A 17064-nucleotide genomic window follows, 5' to 3' on the forward strand; every position below is an offset into this window, starting at 1 on the left:
GTTGGATGGACGTAACGCTCCGTTGTCGAGATATCAAGAAGCTAAAAATCATTGTTTGCTGCTCTATACCGTATATCGGTGACTTATTGGTGCTATATTGTATATAATTTTTCTATGCCGCATGAAATTAAATATATGGTGCCACTGCACCATGACTGCACCTTAAAAAGGGTATTTTAAATCTATTTACATTGGATTATTAAATTTCGATGGCGTGAATACGGGCAACAGATCGCGCACGCCAACAACCATCCAATATTTTAATGAACGTGATACCCTGGTAAGCCCGTGCGCTATACCGTATACATAATCCCTTTTCGTGCATGTTTTATTCAATGTTCTAAGTTTTAAATCACACCTTTAGTGTGTACTATCTTTTAGAATTCTAGTCATTTAACACGTCTGAATATGCTAAAAGAATTGAACGCTACCTGTACATTGCTTCGAATAATTTATCATGTAGGGATTATCAATATTGGAGTCTGACGGTACTATATTAAATTGTGTGTTCAAATGGGTCAAAGGTCTTTTCCTGTTCCTCAATTAATCCTCCCTACATGACATTAATGTTGTAATGCTGGAATTTGATTGGCTAAAGGGCATCCCACGCTCTATCAATTCTATCTTACCCTCATAGCTTCTACTATCGTGAGCCTGTATGAAATGAACAGTAGGCCTATACAATCGCATTTGGACAAATTCAACATCAATTTCAAGGGTTAAATTCTACTTTCGTTAAAGTTTACTACAACAAGTTTGATTTGTTATGACTTCGACCATGGAGTTAGAGGCTCATCTGCCAGTAGGACAAGTTCTTCGCCGAATTCAAACAAAAATACACATGCGTGATTATGTTTGTAGTGTGTCATGAAAGCTGAATCGAATGTCGTTTCTTCCTATTCTATATACTGTTGACACGCCCATTCAGCCTGATTGAAGGATGCCTAATCTATGTCCGGAAAATAACACATTCGTCGAGTTGTTTCGCGCTGCTCATTTCCAATTGCATATAATAAACATAATGTGCGTAAGAACATCTCGCTATGAGTATCAATTTAGGCCTGATTGGCTAGTACCCCCCCCCCCCCTTCCCGTTGTTATAAATACATTATATTCAAGGTCCTTTATTTCATGATCTTGGGTTTGGTTACCCTGTGCCACCTCCTTCTGCGTGCCAAATTGACGACTTTTGCGATTGAGTTTTGATTTCCTGCAGGTCGCACATCGCAAATCACTGGGAACATTTCCATGGAGACCGGTTTCGATCGTCAGCCAATATTTGAAGAATGTCACTGCATGTGACGATGACTCTTGTTTATCGGAGGATAGCGTTCAGGAGCAAGAGATTTTGCAAACTAGAGGCTGCGTTACAGCATTCACTTAAGTATCGATTATAGACCCTAACTCTTGTGGCATCGGCATCAATTGTCTTATTCATAACCCATGCACAGTGACTTTGTTGCGTGTCCTTCAGGTATGATTGAAATTTTCATTCTCGTCTCATCGTGCCATATGCCACTGTATGCAAAAACATAAAAAATTACTATCGCTCCTCGCAATTTGTATTCAATAACTATCATCGTCATAGTACTACATAATACGAATTACATGGCAACGGACAGTCATAGGTTCAAAATTTGGTACAAAATGTAGCATTTCTCTGTGGAGTCCGGCCTGACGTGAATCTCAATTCGTAGCAAAGAAAAGGAAGCATATGATTATGTTGTCGTCAAGTATTGTCTTGCAGCTGGTCTATTGCACCCTGCTTGCCTTGCTTGGCATCCCAAGTAACGCCATCACCATCCGCGTAGTCGCGAAACGACATCGGAAGACGAGCACGCAGATCTTCATGCTCGTTCTAGCGATCACGGACCTGTTTGTCTGCATCATCGTGCCACTAACGTGGTTCATCTTTGCAGCCATCGGCAAAGTCTACACCGACAAGCTCTGCATCGTCCTCAACGTATTATCTATGGTCTCCTTGATGCAGTCGCTCTTGATTGGGACGATGATTGCCTTGGACCGTTACCTGCTGGTCTGTCGTCCTTACTCGAAGTATTTCACGGGAAGGAGAGCGATCGTGATGTCCATCATGTGTTTGGCAGCGTCTATTCTCCTTTCGTTACCAATGTCCGCTATAAAAATGATGACCTTTGACCACGGCGTATTTCGTTGCGAAATTCTAGGTGGGTCTGTCGCTTATTACGCTAATTTTTTGGTAATCGCCATTGCGATCTTGAATATTATATCGATTACGGTATTGTACCTGCGAGTTTACAGCGCACTACGACGGCAAAGGCAAATTCGAGACTCCATCCTGCAGCCAGGCAAGACAAGAAACAACACTTCGGGTTGCTCAGAGTCCACGTTCACGGAAAAGGCTTCGACAAGCGCTGCGAGTACATGTCATGCGACATCAAGTCCGATGTCTGTCGCAGTGATATGCGACCACGAAAGATCAACGCTTACACGCGTTAGTTTCGTATCAGAAATTGTAGAAAGCGATGAGACGAAATGCAAAGATACTCAATCGACGGTCCCTTCCTCGCGTGGGCACGTAATAGCTGACGATAACGATGCGAAAGAGACACCGTTCTCCTTCAACAATCCTCAAACCAGCCTGGCAACAATAGACTCACCGCATCTTTTACTTCACACATCCACTTTAGTCAAACCCTCATCCGGTCCTCCCTCTGCCACCAGTAAGAAACTAGGCAAACTGTCAACCAGAAAGAATGATCGCAGCGTGTCCAATGAAGACGTTGTCGACAAAGTGGAATCTTCGATCTCGCCCGCTGAACGCAGAGTGACCAACATGATGCTGGTGATCACCACTGTCTTCGTTCTGACGTGGCTGCCGACAATCGTCGTCTACATCATACCCGTGAGCAATCTCGTCCTCATCGCCTCTCGCAATAAAACCCTCTATCTGTTTTTTACATTTCTCGGGGTGACGATCTACATCAGCAACGCCGTCAATCCTTTCGTGTACGTCTTGATGAATCCCAGCTTTCGGAAAGAGGTCCTTATTGAGCTACGGTGTCGATGTAATTGGAAGTAGACAAAATACATGATCCACATGAGAAGTATGGCTGCTTAAATTATTTCAAGCATGTTCAGCTCAATTCATTTTTTTTTCGGGGGGTCATATCATTGTGTGTAAACATTTTTGTATGTGCCTGTTTAAGTTATCTACACCATACAGCACCGTCCTGGGTCGTTTAAGGACCGATATCGGTAGAATTTTCGGAAATTTATCCTAAACATTATGTTTGTGGATTCAATGAATGTACAATCATTTTATGCATCAGTAATGTTTAAGGAAATCTGACAATAGCCTAATAAAAAGCTTTGAATTTCAAAGGTTTGATTTAGATACATGTTTCGTTGCCGCAATATCATTCAAAGGCTAAGATATTTCCCCTGGTTTCTGAAGGAGACAAGTCAGGTGTGGACCGCCGGCGGAACGTTTTCAAAAGTGGAGGGGGCCACTTCCGGGCTGCATGAGCTAACAAGAAAAAAAAAAAAGGAAAAAAAAAAGGCCTTCAGCATAATGTTACCGCGCTCACACTTCAAGGTTTCTATCTATTTCTTTCTATACTGCCACTTACGCACTTCCAGGGTTAAAAAAAAAAGAAAAAAAAGTGGGAGGGGCGGTTCCGTCGGCCATGAGGTACTCTTTCATTATGCTTTAAAATGGTATGCTCTTTATAATTTTTTCATGTAGTTCCAAATTTCTATGACATCACTGCAGTATAGCCTTCTCATCTCGCGATAGCGGCACTAATGATGGCAATGAAGTATGTACAGCTTCTTGCTTTCCTCTATATGTTTTCATGTATTAAGCATAAAGACGCTGCGGACGAGCAGAACCCGCCCCTGACATGCCTGATGCCTGCTAGAGTCCACGGACCTCCGACCTCTCGGTTCTCTGTACCTCAACAAAGAACATTTTGAACGGACTCTGTTGATGACTATTAAAGGGGACTTTAAAGGGGACAATTTTCAGACTTTTACATTTGAACAACTATAGTTAAACTGAGTACAGAGTTTCAGACTTTATAGTGATTGGGATGAGGAATGAGAATGTTTTCAAAATGTATATTGCAATGAACAAGAATGACATGCAGCCTCACCATAAGAATGCGTGAGTCGGGGCTGAAGGAAGCAGAACAAAATATGAAGGCATGCATAGATTCTATACACAGGTGATTTTGTTGAGCAAGCGGTATTGTGATGGAATTACACTGCTACTTATCTGAATACATGTGAGGCTCTGATGTCATCAACACTATTCAGTGCAATGTGTTTAAGACTTTCAGTTTATTGGTTTCTCTGCTTAAGGACCACAATAATTTCCACGAATCTATATGGAGCTGTCGATTGATACTACATGATGTGAAATTATGAAAATCGTCTGGTAATGCCCCTTTAAAGGTGTCGTATAGTTTTGGGTGGGATGGGATTTAAAGTTTTACATGATAAATTTTTGAGATAGTGAGAAACCTTTTATGAGATATGAAAAAGCATATCATTTAAGAGGAATTCAAAGTTTATTTGATGAAAAATAGTTTTGAAATGGCTGAGATATCAAAAACAAAGCAATCCTATTAAAAGGTGGGACCCAACTTTTATTAGGATCGCTTTATTTTACTTTGTTTTGTTTTTACATCTCAGCCATTTCAAAACCGATTTTCATCCAATGAACTTTGAATTCCTCTTACTTCATTGAATGCTTTCTAATTAGGCCTATCTTGCAAAAAGGTAAAGACTGAATCCTCACCTCAAAAGTTACTATAGACCATCCCTTTAAACATCTAAAAAACAATGTGACCATTGAATTGTCAGGTGTATTTCATGTAAAATAAATTCCCAGACAAAGTCAGAATAAATGTACACAAGAAAAGATAAGTGGGTCGTCGTTTATTTACAGCGGTTAAACGCTTGAAGAGAACAAACCTATACTAAAGTACATACAATATAGTATGCCTGTATGTATTATGTAGACCGCATGTATTCAGCGCAGAGGCACTACAGTAAATGTGATTATCTGTGTGTGTGTCTGTATGTGTGTTTTAGTTTGCACAGTACTCGCATTAAATAATTTTGTTCTACCACCTAAGTGACATTCACTGCAAAATAAAATGGCTTTTGTAGATTTTTTTTTATTAGAATGGAATCATGATTTTATGGGTTTTTTTTTTCAAAGTTCTTCTTTAAAACCCTTTCAAATGCTTCTATTTAATCGTCTCAAGGAAGGTCGATTGTGACGCAAATAGTTTTGAGTAAAAGAGCCACAAATTGATTTTATCATGTCATTATTCAACTTGGACATGTTCTGTCCCTTTCACTTCAATCTAACAATATGCCATACGTTCCTCGGAAATCAATAAAAGGGGACAAATCAAACAAATTTGAACGTCACGCAATGCACACTCGGATATAATATGACTAGTATGCGTGTGGATGCATCCATCGGACAAAGTAAAAGTGGAAAGAGAGAAAAGGGGGAAGAATAAAAAAAGACAAGTGATGGACACGTACATTATTGGTTCATGTTGGCAACTGGTCTCTCATTGAACAGTTGAAACCTTTGTATTGCAAGTGGCAGCTCTCTCTCTCTTTGTCCTCTCCCAAACGTAGTGTGTACAATATGGTTGTGTGAACAAGCGCGCCGGAACACTTCTGTTTTTTTTTTTTTTTTTTTTTTGTTTTGTTTTGTTTTATTTTGTTTTTGTTTGTTTGTTTTGTTTTGTTTTGTTTTGTTTTTTTTTTTTGGGGGGGGGGCAAAATCTCAACGGGGGCACATTATGTGACGATGTGAGATCCTCGGCGCGGGAGCGAAGCGAGCGAGCGGCCGGGGGTTCCCCCCCCCCCCCCCCCCCCCTGTAGGGAGCTTTTGTAAAACAGGGTACAAAAGTCGCGTTTATAGACCATTTAAAAGCAAATTTCTAAGGAATTAAACATAGTGAAAAATAATCAGTTGGAAGGACTATGATCATAACATACGGGAGTACATTAATAATGTGATGGTGTGAGATCCTCGACGACGGAGTGAAGCGACCGAGCGGGGGGAGGATGTGGGAGGGGGGACACCCCCTCCCTCGGTAGGGACTTTTTGTAAAAACAGAGTATAAAAGTCGCGTTTATAGAACATTTAAAAGCAAATTTCTAGGGAATTAACATATTGAAAAAAATCAGGTGGAAGGACTATGATCTTACATACGGGGGTATATTATGTAATGGTGTGAGATCCACGTCGAGGGAGCGAAGCGACCGAGTGGGGGAGGGTGTGGGAGGGGGATGCCCCCTCCCACGGCAGGGACTTTTTGTAAAAACAGAGTATAAAAGTCGCTTTTATAGAGCATTTTAAATTAAATTTCTGAAGAATTAAACATAGTAAAAGAAATCACTGCGAAGGACTATGATAATAACTTATATGAAAACTTTTCATTTTACTATAAGTACGGGCAGAACGAGCGAGCCACTTTCACTTTGCAATTTATCTGAAATGTACTCATTAAAAGCTTAAACGTGATCGCATAGTTCGAACAATAAAAAATATTCTTATACTGCTAGAAAGCAAAGAAGAAAGTGAAAAATGTAAGGTTTACTATAGGTATGTTTCAGCGGGCACACTCGAGGACACGAGGCTACCATCTATACACTAAATTTACTCTTAAGTTACTATCAATGTATAGATACAATAATGTATGTTGTTACTAGTGTGTTATGATTTTCGCCCCGTTAGGAGCGAAAATTTTTGCATTTTCAGTTATGAAATTACAACATTTAGACAAGAAATATGCCTTTATTGTTCATTTTGGTCTTGAGCAAATTGATATTCTGAGGTCAAATTGATATTGATATTCTGAGGTCAAATTGATATTGATATTCTGAGGTCGTAATTAGCGTTTGATTAGCACTTAATTGGCGAATCGGTATTCTGAGTGCTTAATTAAGTAGGGGGTTTATTAACTACCATGACAACAAGCGTTATATTTCCCTTTTCCAACATTGTCGAAAATTCTTGAGCGCATTGTCTATGATAGGCTGTACAACCACCTGACCACCTACATGTTGTGCAAACGAACAGACAATTCGGTTTTCGAGCTAACCATTCAACTGAGTTGGCGTAGCTCGATCTATGCAACTGAATTACTCAATTAATTCTACTATGAAAAGAAACTAGGACTGGGTGTTTACATTGATCTCAGTCAAGCTTTCGATTGTGTTGATAATGAAACCTTTTTTTTTTTTTTTTTTTTTTTTTTTACAAACTTAAACGGTTTGGTGTGAGAAGGATAGCTCACCTGTGGTTTTCAAATATTAGTTATCTTATCAAATGGGAACAATGTGTCGAGGTTAAAGACTCTTTATCTACCTTTGCACCAATTTCAATAGGGGTCCCCCAGGGAAGTATTTTAGGACCTTTTCTCTTTTTGATCTTTGTCAATGACCTTCCGAGAGTCTCAAAGTCACTTACAATGTCTTTACGTGGATGATACCATCATCTTTCTTGCAGATACAAGCTTAGATAGACTTTTGTCTGTAGCAAATACTGAACTGGAAAAGGTTTCAAAACTGGTTTTAAGCAAATAAATTGCAACTCAATGTATCAAAGACTAAGTATATGTTGTATAATATGAAGAACAAGGCAAGTGCCAAATTGTGTCTCACCCATTCGCGTACAAGAAATAGGTATTTTTCTAACTCCCAGAAGTTCATTGACCCGCCTATGACCTTTGACCTTGTGATGACCTTCAACTCCCCAAGGGACATTTACCATCCAAGTTTGGTCACAAACAGACAAAGGGATCAAAAGTTATGAGCCATAATCGAAACGCGCCATAAAAAATTAATGGGCCCTGAAAATTTCTTGACCCCTTTCTGTGACCTTTGACCTTGTGATGACCTTTAATTCCCCAAGGGAGATCTACCGTCCAAGTTTGGTCACAAATGGACATAGGGATCAAAGGTTATGAACCACAATCGAAACGTGCCCTAAAAACTTAACATTAGGCCCTAAAAGTTTGTTGACCCCTGTCTGTGACCTTTGACCTTGTGATGACCTTCACCTCCCCAAGGGACATCTACCATCCAAGCTTGGTCACAAACGGACAAAGGGATCAAAAGTTATGAGCCATAATCGAAACGCGCCATAAAAACTTAAAGGTAGGGAATACCTTTTACAGACCTCCCAAAATGCAGCAAAACATGAAATATGAACCTCAGGGGACTTGTTTAGGCCACTGCTGAGAAATTTGGAAGTCAACAGTTATCTACAATTTGAATAATGCACAAAACTCAACTACTCAGTAGTTCTGTGTGTCAGCCACACTTAAGCCTTTTTGTTGCAGTCTTCTGTATTTTTTTTTTTTATCTATAAACACAAATCTTAAAGTATAAGAGCTGATGTAATAGCATAATAGAGTGTGTGGCAAGAATGTATATAGAAATGTTTGTAAGTTTTGATGAACTTTCTTCACAAAATATACATGATGGACACACATGCAGTGCATGGGTCTGCAAAGGTAGCCTAGCAATGTACTGGAATTTACGGTGAGCCCCGAAAAAAAAATCAATTCAAAATCTAACGGTCAATAAAAATGTACTAAATGTTGCCTTCCACTTTCAATACTTTATGGGAGTTTCTAAGATGATACTCTCTTCAACATACCACTGTACTTATGATACTCTCTTCAACATACCACTGTATTTATACAACTCTTCATTTAAGGCATGCAAATGGGATTCTCTACCTTTAATGGGCCCTGAAAATTTGTTGACCCCTTTCTGTGACCTTTGACCTTGTGATGACCTTTAATTCCCCAAGGGAGATCTACCGTCCAAGTTTGGTCACAAATGGACATAGGGATCAAAGGTTATGAGCCACAATCGAAATGCGCCCTAAAAACTTAACATTGGGCCCTAAAAGTTTGTTGACCCCTGTCTGTGCCCTTTGACTTTGTGATGACCTTCACCTCCCCAAGGGACATCTACCATCCAAGCTTGGTCACAAACGGACAAAGGGATCAAAAGTTATGAGCCATAATCAAAACGCGCCATAAAAACTTAACATTGGGCCCTAAAAGTTTGTTGACCCCTGTCTGTGACCTTTGACCTTGTGGTAACCTTCAACTTCCCAAGGGACATCTACCATCTAAGTTTGGTCACAAACAGACAGATACACCAAAAGTTACGAGCCATAAACGAAACGTGCCCTAAAAACTTAATATTGGGCCCTAAAGTTCATTAACCTCTGCCTGTGACCTTTGACCTTTAGGTGCCCTTCATGTTTGGTTAAACGTGTAACTTTGTATAACCACTCTTCCCTCCAAGTTTGATTGAAATTGAAATCCTCAGTAGAGAGTTATTCAAGTTTTTGTAGCGTTATGGACAGACGACGGACGGTTGCCGGACGGATGACAGACGGACGACGGACGGACAGACGCCGCAGGCAATCCCTTAGTCTCCCCACACCTCCGGTGGGCTTGACAATAAAACTGCCTCTGCAGATGTAAAACTAAAACTCAATAACGATGATATTTCACAGGTTGACAATGTCAGTTTCCTTGGTTTGATTATTGATCAGAAATTATCCCGGGCCAGTAATACATGTATATTTCCCGCAAGATAAGCATGAATATCGGTGTTATGCATAAGATACGTACTATAATGTTATAATTAAATGCCTTGCATGCACTGTACAACAACTCTATATTACCTTACTATAACTACTGTAACCTCATATGGGGTTGTGCACCTTCCTGCCTTTTAAAGAGACTAATGGTGTCACTCAGAAGGCGCAAATATTCATAATACAACTCAAACACATCAACAACAACAAGCAGGTTATTCGTCTTTGTAATGGCTCACATCCCATGCGCATACACAATACGCCCATGATCTATTTCGCTGCCTCGGCGACTTAGCTTGGTCTGATTTGGTTTGGATTTTTTTTTTTATGCATAAGCTCATTCATAATAAATTTCTATATGTTTTTACGAATTATTTCAAATGTTGTAATGAAATTCACTCAAAAGACACACGGCATCAATCTAATATTTATCCATTTTGTTTCCGAACAACTCGTGCCCCAAAACAGTCGATAAGGTTTCATGGATGTAATATTTGGAACACCAATCCGCATGCATATAGCGCACTTGAACTAATACAAACAGACAACACTAGTTATTATCTTTCTCCAAATTCTTCTGCATCTTACAAAACAGCTATATTTGCAGGGCCAACCAAACTGTTAACCAATGATTAAAAAACAAACAAAAAACAATGCACTGTATTTGAACTCATTTATTTTTGAGATATGACAATGGATAAAATATCATGACCATTTGCACTCACATATATGTAGACATGAATGCGATGTATATTAAAGATACAGTCAACTCTGCATGAGTCAAAGTCACAAAAATTAAATTTTGCTTTAAGTCAAATTTCTCCAAGCAAAATATTGAACACATAGTCAAATATTGCCCATGACATAGTTTACTATCTTGTCTCAATTGATTTCAATACTGCAGATTGGACTTACATTAGTGATGATGTATTAAAAAAAAAAAAAAATCTGTCAATAACAGCAGCAACCCGTCTACAAAAGCCATCTTTCTGGTTTCCCTCGAGTGGTCACTGTATAGATCTGACTGAAAACAGGCACTCCAGATATTATCAACATTATGCCTTTCATGGGACCTTTAATGGGAAAACATAAATGGCCATAGGAGATTGCAAGTTTACATCAATACACAAAATCATCAAGAACACAAGGTTAGGCCCAAAGAGTATAGAAGCTACGCTAAGAGGGCTTACTCTCGCGATTTCGCGTAGTACGCTCATGGGCGAAAAACTGACGCCATTAGCTGAATGACCGATAGAGGGCATATTTTATATGATCATAACCCAGATTTTATAGTAGTGACGTTTGTCTGCCTTTCATTTTCCCCCTTTTTAGGGCGCATACAGGGGAAAAGATGTAATTAGGACTTCGTTTTGTCATACAGAAGTATCATTCCTGTCTAACCATGAAATGCAATTGAAGAAATGTCATTTATTTTCCAATATGCAGTCCCACAAAGTTTGAGCTAAAGTAGACCGAGAGAGAAAGAGGTAGACGGCGTTTGTCGGCTCAAATACAATCTTTGAAGGACTACAGATTAAAAAGTAATGACATTTCTTCAAATCTTTTTTAACGTATCGACAGAAAATAAACTTCTGCTGATATTTTGAGGCCTGAAACACAATTCTACCGCTGTGTTTTTTCTTAAAATGAAGAAAATGAAAGGAAGGTAGGGTTTTCTCCATAGGCTTACGTGTTAAGAAGATCGCGGTTTTGATACTAAAATGGCCGCCGTTGGGCTCCATGAGGGGCGCGCAGGGCTCCATGGCATACTACACCCGTTTGCGTGCGAAATCGCAAAAGTATACCCTCTTAGCGTAGCTTCTATACTCTTTGGTTAGGCCTAATCAACTAAATATATTCCCCTGCATATGAATCTCAGTGAAGAGTATTTTCTTCCCTCTGACATCAATCGTGGGCAACACACTTTCATATGAATGTATCACAAAGACTCCGGTGGTACCTTCCCATATATAAAACTGTTCGCAAACATCCCTTTCAGCGCTCTCCAAGCGGTCCACTTAAAGTCCACTCATGTTTCGTGCTGCGTGATATGCACTTGTGAAGATCAATCTGATTCTTTTTCAGTTTGAAGCAATGCCACTGCATAGCCTATGCATCATTTTCATCTTCTATACAGGATGATCCATCCCCAATTCGTTTCCATCGAAGAGAAAACATTAACACATCTGTCACAAAGATGTGCACCTGTATGTCCCTACCATAGCTTTTGCATGTTCTGCAATCAATCTAGAAATCCTTATTAGTCATTCACTAGAACATGTTACTGTAAAACAAAAAATTTTTGTGTGCAATGAAACTTTCGCCAATTTCACGAGGAGCCAAGACTAACGAAAGTAAAATGCATGTTAGTTTTTGTTTACACAATGCATTTAATGCCAGTGGAATTTGCCAAAGTTTCGCCAATTTCACGAGGAGCCAAGACTAACGAAAGTAAAATGCATGTTAGTTTTTGTTTACACAATGCATTTAATGCCAGTGGAATTTGCCAAAGTTTCATGCCGTGAAAAACGATGTCATCTCCAATTTGCAAAAGTTTCCGATTTTACAGCATTCTTCCTTACTTTCTCTCTCTTTCTCCCTCTCTCAGGCTTTCTCCTTCTCCGGGATTAGCAATGATTAAAGGAGACCTCCGGATGATTTTCAAATTTTTACATTTGAACATATATAAATTAGTTATACTGGGTACAGAGTTTGAGGATTTATGATGATTGGGATGAAAAATAAGAATGTTTTCGAAGTTTATTACAAATTGCAATGAACAAGGATGATGACATGGCAGCCTCACCATAAGAATGCATGAGATGTGGCTCAAGGAAGCAGCTCAAAAGAAGAAGGCCTGCATAGATTACACACAGGTGAGCTTGCAAGCATGCGGTATTGTAATGGAATGACACTGCTACATTTCTGAGATATGTGAGGCTCCTATGTCATCATCTTTGTTCAGTGTAATTTGTTTAAGGTTTTTGAAAGTACTGTTTCTCTGCTCAAGAACCACAATAAATTCTACAAATCTATACATGAAGCTGTTGATTTATGTACTACATGATGTGAAATTATGAAAATCGTCCGGAATGCCCCTTTAAATCTGCTTGATCGTTAAAGAGTCACAGTGACAGATAAATATTCCCTCAAAACTCCATCAGATAGGTTCACAAGTCCTCAGAATTTCACCGATGGAGGTGGTCGTCCTGGCTTAGTTCTGCTCTGAGGCAGGTACATCTTGTAGCCATTAAAGTTGCGCTCCTGGTACTTCTCGTAGGGGTCGTCCACAAAGTACCGCCTCTTCTTCCAGTAGCCGCACACCATGCGGTCCAGCATCTTGGATTGAGTTTTGTTGCAGAAGACATGCTGCTTCAGACGCTGCCTGGAGAATGAACATTTTGAGATGCGCAAAATATAGATATGTAAAACAAATTGAACTGCACAAGAGTTTGCTGATATGGAGAATCAGGAAGAAGTTTGATAGGGCTTTAAAATGACAAAGTCTGACTAAAACGAAATACCTCTGCCACAAGTAGATAGACTAGGTTTTGGAAGCACCAGCCCTTTGGCCTACATATCTTATGAGCTGAGTGCAAAAATTTCCAGAAACAATATTGCTAACAGAGCAAGCTCTCACCTGTGCAAGTTCTTATATTGGCATATATACATGTATTAATATTTATCAGTAGATCTTTTGTAAAAATATGTTTTGGACACTATTGTTATGACTACCAATAATCAAGTCACACTAACGTTGGGCTGAGCAATGCAAAATAAGAATGCTGAATGAATTGTGTTCATGAATTTCAATGATTTGATTCATTTCTTCATGAACGCTACAATTTTTTGTATTAGATCAAAAATATTCTCCACTGAAAAAAAAAATCCAAAACAAAACACTGAAACATACATGTCTTACCTATTGTCTTTTTGAGAGCACTTGCAAGGCATTGTTAAAAACATTAAGAACACTATTATGTCAGTACAACACTCTACCTTCGTCGTCTTGACTTCTTCCACAGTTTCTTGGCCCTCCCTGCCTGAGTGCGCACCCATAAGCCACTGTTTGTGGAAAAAAGGAAAACAAGGAAAACAGACATAAAGGAAGAGTTATTTGAGGGAGGTGGGGTGTGTGCATGTCTGACAGTGAGTTTCCTAGTGATACACAAAGCTGCAGTGACTAGTTTCAACTATGCTGTAGCTTCAGGCAGACAAAAATAAATGAATTGAGCTCATGGCAAGACTGCTGTGGACAAAATGTTCATCATTACTCTGCTATTTGTATCTCAGACAGCCAAAAGTATAAGATTTGTGTTATTTGCGAAGAGATTACAGACTGTCCATGTTCAAAGTATATGACTACCAAAGAACATTTTTATGTTGACTGATCTGTTGTCATTTCACAACTATAACCCACTTTTCCCCCACCAGTTTATTGAATGACCACGGCCCTTGTTTCAGAAAGCTGTTCATAAAGTTACGCATGACTTAACAAATGACTGGAATATGAAGTGCCAATATGTGTGCCCATTTTTTTCCCCCTTACATTTAACAAAATACAACTGTATGTCAATATTTCATCTACATTGGGGCAGAAATACACTTTCAACTAAAAACATGTGTTAAAATGTAAGAATAATCATTATCATCTGCAAATCTCAACTTAAGCTATTGAAATTAACAATGATTACAAAACCCACTTGGTTTGCCATATTTAAGTCGTTCATAAAGTTGTACGTAACTGCAAGTACAGCTTTATGAAACAGGGCCTAGGTGATTGGGAATGTGCCATTATTGACAACTGAAAGTCTGTCTGTGTACTGTACATAGATAGATACATGACTTATTCATATACACAAATATAAAATGCATGTAAGATATGATCTGATATGTGCTGCTTGTATTCTGAGGTATCTTATACATGCCTTTGTCATATAATCAAACATGTGTGTGTGTGTGTGTGTGTGTGTGTGTGTAGATACTGCTGCCATATCATTAAAACAAAACAATGTCATTATGCTTTGCTTATTGAGCAAATTGTTAAGTCACATCTCAAAGTTCTTTCTTCCTCAGATCAGGAGAGTTTTTCATGAATTTCCATTATGAAACAAAAGCCATTATCACCACGACCATGATTTCCATGGCATTACATGATACATGTATGCATTATCTTTTTTATTCCATTGAATTGATTGAATGTTTTCCACCCTGATGTTCCTAACATACTTGGCCAGTCTCATGAATCGATCAACCACAGCTCTTGTGGTCTTCTTCTTCCCTTTCCCCTTGCTGAACCGCACCACAGTTCTGTGAGGTTGCTGGGCGAGAACTGGGTTGGTAGATACAATTGCCGGTGCTGTGCTGTAGGCCAATGCAAGGAAGTGGGTATACAGTAGTTATTTAACATATATGTATCTCACATAAATCAATTGGATATAGGCAAGAAAGGCAACATGTAGCCCTAAGATGATTACAACAGGTCCTCCAAACATAAATTTGCAAAGATTTTTTAAAGTTTAAACAGCATGGTGGAAGTTACCCTGTAAGATTAAAGCATCTCTCAAAAGGATGTACCCTACATCCAAGTTCACAGATGCCATGCTTTACTGACCAATGTGATCCGGAAAATCATGACCAAATTTAATGAGAAATCAAAGAAATAACACAATATACACTGTACTTTCAATCCACTCTGAGTGCAGATTACTATCATAATCATTATCATTACGCTTTTTCAATCTGTTTACCTTTTTTATTTTATTTTTTTTGAAGAAAAGATATCTACTCATGAGTAGCATTAACAGATCCAGGAACAAATATTGAGAGAAAGGGAGAGACGGTATATTTTAGTGAATCGTAATCTACAAAGTGTGCGATGTCAGGTTGACATGATGTCTATTCTAAATCAGTTCTTACTGAAATATCATGCCTGTTCAACAATTCAAATCCTTTTGAAAAAAAAAAAAAAACCCAACACACAAACAAACAAAATATGTTCAAACTAAACTTGGTTCATCTTAACATTACTGAGCTAGTCAACTTTGATACAATTACTGTCAAATCTTGACAAGGCCATGCAAACAAAACAACCCAGAGTTTTTTCTAACTGGTTCACTCACCGCAATGGATACAGTGCGCCAGTGAGAGGTCTGCTCAATACCAGGCTAGTCAGTGGTTGTGCAGAACCCAGCCTGCTCTCAAGATTCAGGGAGTTCAGTCTGGTGCATATTGCAGACAGAGCACCATCCGATTTGGGGAACGATGAGCGACAAGGTTGAAAAGTCCAAACCTGCTGCCCAAATGTACTGCGTAGTCTGTGTCCACCCACTGATGGTACCGGAACATTTTGGCTGGCAGCCGAGGTTTGTAGACATCGTTGACTCGCCTGTATTGGTATTCCCCTCGTTAATGACCACCATGATGAGAGCAGGATGGATTGAATGTTTTGGGCTGAAAGTGAAATGCAAATTGTTCAGAAAACAAGAGTATTATACCATAATCTTTTCAAGAGGGCACATTGTCTTTAAAATATTGCAAATGTATTGTTGTTTATATATGCTTAAAATGCAATTCAAAGAGAGCAAACTATTTCTCTCAAAAGGACTCATTGCCTATCTTGCTTATTTCTATGTGGTGCTGGCAGTCAAATTCACATCTGGGGAAGATAGTGAAAAACAACTACCGGTATTCAACTGTCCGGATGTGATTCTTGCTTGTTCAGCAACAACCAGCAAACATGTTTGAATTTTATGGGTACAGACAGCAGAGCTCAGAGCTAGGCTATGAAGAGTATGATTTTGCTGCAGTTCTGTAAACAACCCAGTGGTACACAGAGAACTATTCAGGACACATGTATCAAGGCTCTCTTATTGAAAAAGAAAAGAAAAGAAAAAAACAAGACTCAGAGAGTGAGAGAGAGAGAGAAAAAAAAAACTCAAACGGGATGCTAATTGATAACATATTCTTTTAGACATTTGGCCTGTCTACCAAAGCCTAAGCTTTCTGAATTTCAGGTAGACAGATAATTTTAAGACTGTACACGCTGACACCAATACAATCACAGGATTTAATTATTCAAAAGCACTAACAGGACATGAGGGACACTGAAGAAAAATAACATTGGTTTGCATGTAGGCATGTATGTATGGCCTAGCCGTAGCCCCAGCCTCGACCTCGTCCTCGTGCATAGCCATCGTGGTGCTCGCTCGCGGATCGCACTCGCTTGTAATGTTAGTCATCGATCTACAAGCCACATGAACATACATGCTTGAAATAAATGATGTGGTCAGAGTACCAGCAACCAAATGGCAAAACATCCTGTAAAACTGATGAATAAGAGATAGTAAACAGTAAATACCATTCCATCTACCACAAGCGAAGGTAGAGACTGCTCCTGCTCTGGAAGCTGCCATTTTGAAAAC

General features: G+C 39.1%; 1 protein-coding gene across 1 annotated transcript; it reads right to left on the reverse strand.

Annotated features, from left to right (window-relative positions):
* Positions 1 to 9596: 9596 nt before the first annotated feature.
* Positions 9597 to 17055, reverse strand: LOC140241401 (uncharacterized). Its single transcript, XM_072321132.1, has 5 exons — positions 17001 to 17055; positions 15763 to 16093; positions 14870 to 15004; positions 13640 to 13705; positions 9597 to 13025 (listed from the first exon to the last, which is right to left on the reverse strand). The coding sequence occupies exons 1-5, from the start codon at positions 17053 to 17055 to the stop codon at positions 12821 to 12823; spliced, it is 792 nt and encodes a 263-aa protein (XP_072177233.1). The 3' UTR covers positions 9597 to 12820.
* Positions 17056 to 17064: the final 9 nt, after the last annotated feature.

This window comes from Diadema setosum, chromosome 18 (genome assembly GCF_964275005.1).
Source record: "Diadema setosum chromosome 18, eeDiaSeto1, whole genome shotgun sequence".
NCBI lineage: Eukaryota > Metazoa > Echinodermata > Echinoidea > Diadematoida > Diadematidae > Diadema > Diadema setosum.